Genomic DNA, 2,230 nt, shown 5'->3' with positions numbered 1-2,230 from the left:
GGGGGTATCAGGATGTTGTATCGCTCTCAGCAAGGCCTGGCCATCCCAGTAATTATTAAAATTTTTTTATTGGTTTTCAAGAAGCTCTCATAAACCTGTGATCTACTGATAACCTGATCCTTCTAACTTATTCCTTTCATTTTCTCATATTCTTAGATAAAAAAAAAGGACTTGAAAAAATGGGGAATTCGTATTGGTAGTACGACCCTATCAACACTGTTTGGTTAAAAAAGGACTCGAACCTGAACCTGCTGACGAGAAAGAGCACGACGGAGACGCCTATGTAGGCGAACACGATACACATCCAGATCTCGTAGGAGAGCGGCTCCATGAAAGAGAAGAAATGTTTGCCGGCCGGCTGGGGCCGCTTGATCATGATGGAGATCCCTAGACTCATGAAGGGCTTGGTGAAGTCGATGACGCGGCTCCTGTCTGCCGTGATGGTGAACGGGGCGATGGCCATGTGGGCTTCCTGGACACATTCAGAGGGAAATGGTAAAAACGGTGAAAATGGTGAAAATGGTGAAAATAGTATAGATTTAACGCCCCAACAACACTTTTAGATTATGTAAGGGGCGGTACCCCTGAGTGTAACGTCCATCTCGGAAAGGACGGAGCCATGTGGGCTTCCTGTTCGCATACAGAGGGAAATGGGGAAAATGGGGAAAAATAATGATGAAATAGTATAGATTTAACACCCCTAACAACATTTTTAGATTGTATAAGAGGCGGTACTCCTGATTTTAACGTCCACATCCGAAAGAACCGAGCCATGTGGGCTTCCTGTTCGCATACAGAGGGAAATGGTGAATAGGGTGACACGGTAGACGTGTTTTGTTTTAGTAAGAGTTTTACGACACTTGCAACACAATAAGGTCATATACGTGCCGAAGATTAGAGATATTACAAGAGAGTAACAAACACAAAAAAGAAGGAGGGGAGATAAAGATGATAGATGTTTGATAGGAAAGTAGGAGCAAACTACACCAGAGCACCCGCCAACCCGCTGGTATACGTTTAACACCCCTATCAACACGTTTAGATTATTTCAGAGGCGGTAGCCCCGAGTTTATAATGTCCATCTCCAAAAGAACCGAGCCAAGTGGGAAATACGTGTAAAGTGCCTTTCTCAAGGACATAATGTCGGGCAGAGCTGAGGCTCGAACCCCCGAACCCGTAATCTCACAATCATGAGTCAGGGAGCCTAACCACTAGGCTACCGACGCCACACATAGACGAATACAGAAATAAACATTATAATTACACAAGGGCTATTCCATGAAAAGTGACCACGTTAAGCGGAGAAGAGGATCTATTGACGAAATTTCAAGCAGTGATACAGTCATTCTTCTTTTCTAATTTTTTCTAATTTTTTCTCCTTTTTTTTCTTGCTTTAGATGCAACATACCTCATAGAAAAGAAAAAAACAACCTGCGACAAAACGACTAAGAAAACAACACCAACAAATAAAATAATAAAATAACTCCCTTAATTACGGAGTTTCAGCAAAATGTTCGCGTACCTAGTTAGGAGCCAGCCAGGCACTTTAAACCCGGAGACCCATAAGTGGTGATACCTCCTTGTGTGATGTTGCAAACAGGAAGAACTGTGGTGGGAGGACGTTTCAAATCGCTACCTCAGAGTTACAAAATTCTATCTGACAATCTCTGCTGCTTTTAGTTACAAATACAATGAGTTAAGAAAGCAATTAATGCTTTATCTGCTCTATCCAAGTAGTAAGAATACTCGTTGTTATCAAGATATTTAAAGAACTGATCTTTTAAAAAGCTTGACAAATTGTGAAACTCCACAATTTTGACGTCTAGTTTCTGAAAACTAGGTATTGAGCAGATATAATTTTGTCACTCTGAGGTTTCAAAATATCAGTTCCAAGAGCTGCAGCATCCTGAACCCCCTCACCCCTCACCTTTCCCCAACTCATCCCAGGATTTTTTTCTTTTCCTTTTTTTTTGGGGGGGGGGGAGTTGCTTTTTGTATTGGTTTTCTTGTTTTTCCCGAATAGATCAAAACCGATATACACACTCTCTGTACCAGGGCGGAGACGTGTCACTCACGTGGGCTATGAGTTCTCCGACGATACCGTCCCAAGATCCGTTGGACAAGACAGACCCGTAACTGCCGTCTTTGACGAATCGAATAGCGTAGTCGAATCCCACCTGTTGGGATATAGGTAGAAACTTCATGGAGGGTGCGGATTTAAGTTGGGGGG

General features: G+C 42.7%; 1 protein-coding gene across 1 annotated transcript in view; it reads right to left on the bottom strand.

The window, feature by feature from the left end:
- The window catches only part of LOC100533395 (glutamate receptor 2), a gene marked incomplete in the record, with an annotated part of 156,880 nt that overhangs the window by 9,781 nt on the left and 144,869 nt on the right, over positions 1–2,230 (bottom strand). Inside the window, 2 exon segments of the mRNA NM_001204680.1 lie at positions 243–472; positions 2,076–2,177. Of these exon segments, the coding sequence (NP_001191609.1) occupies positions 243–472; positions 2,076–2,177 (332 nt within the window).

The sequence above is a fragment of the Aplysia californica genome, unplaced genomic scaffold (assembly GCF_000002075.1).
Source record: "Aplysia californica isolate F4 #8 unplaced genomic scaffold, AplCal3.0 scaffold00077, whole genome shotgun sequence".
NCBI classification, from domain to species: domain Eukaryota; kingdom Metazoa; phylum Mollusca; class Gastropoda; order Aplysiida; family Aplysiidae; genus Aplysia; species Aplysia californica.
Note: the sequence above shows the minus strand (reverse complement) of the source record. Positions and strands in the feature narration are given on the sequence as shown.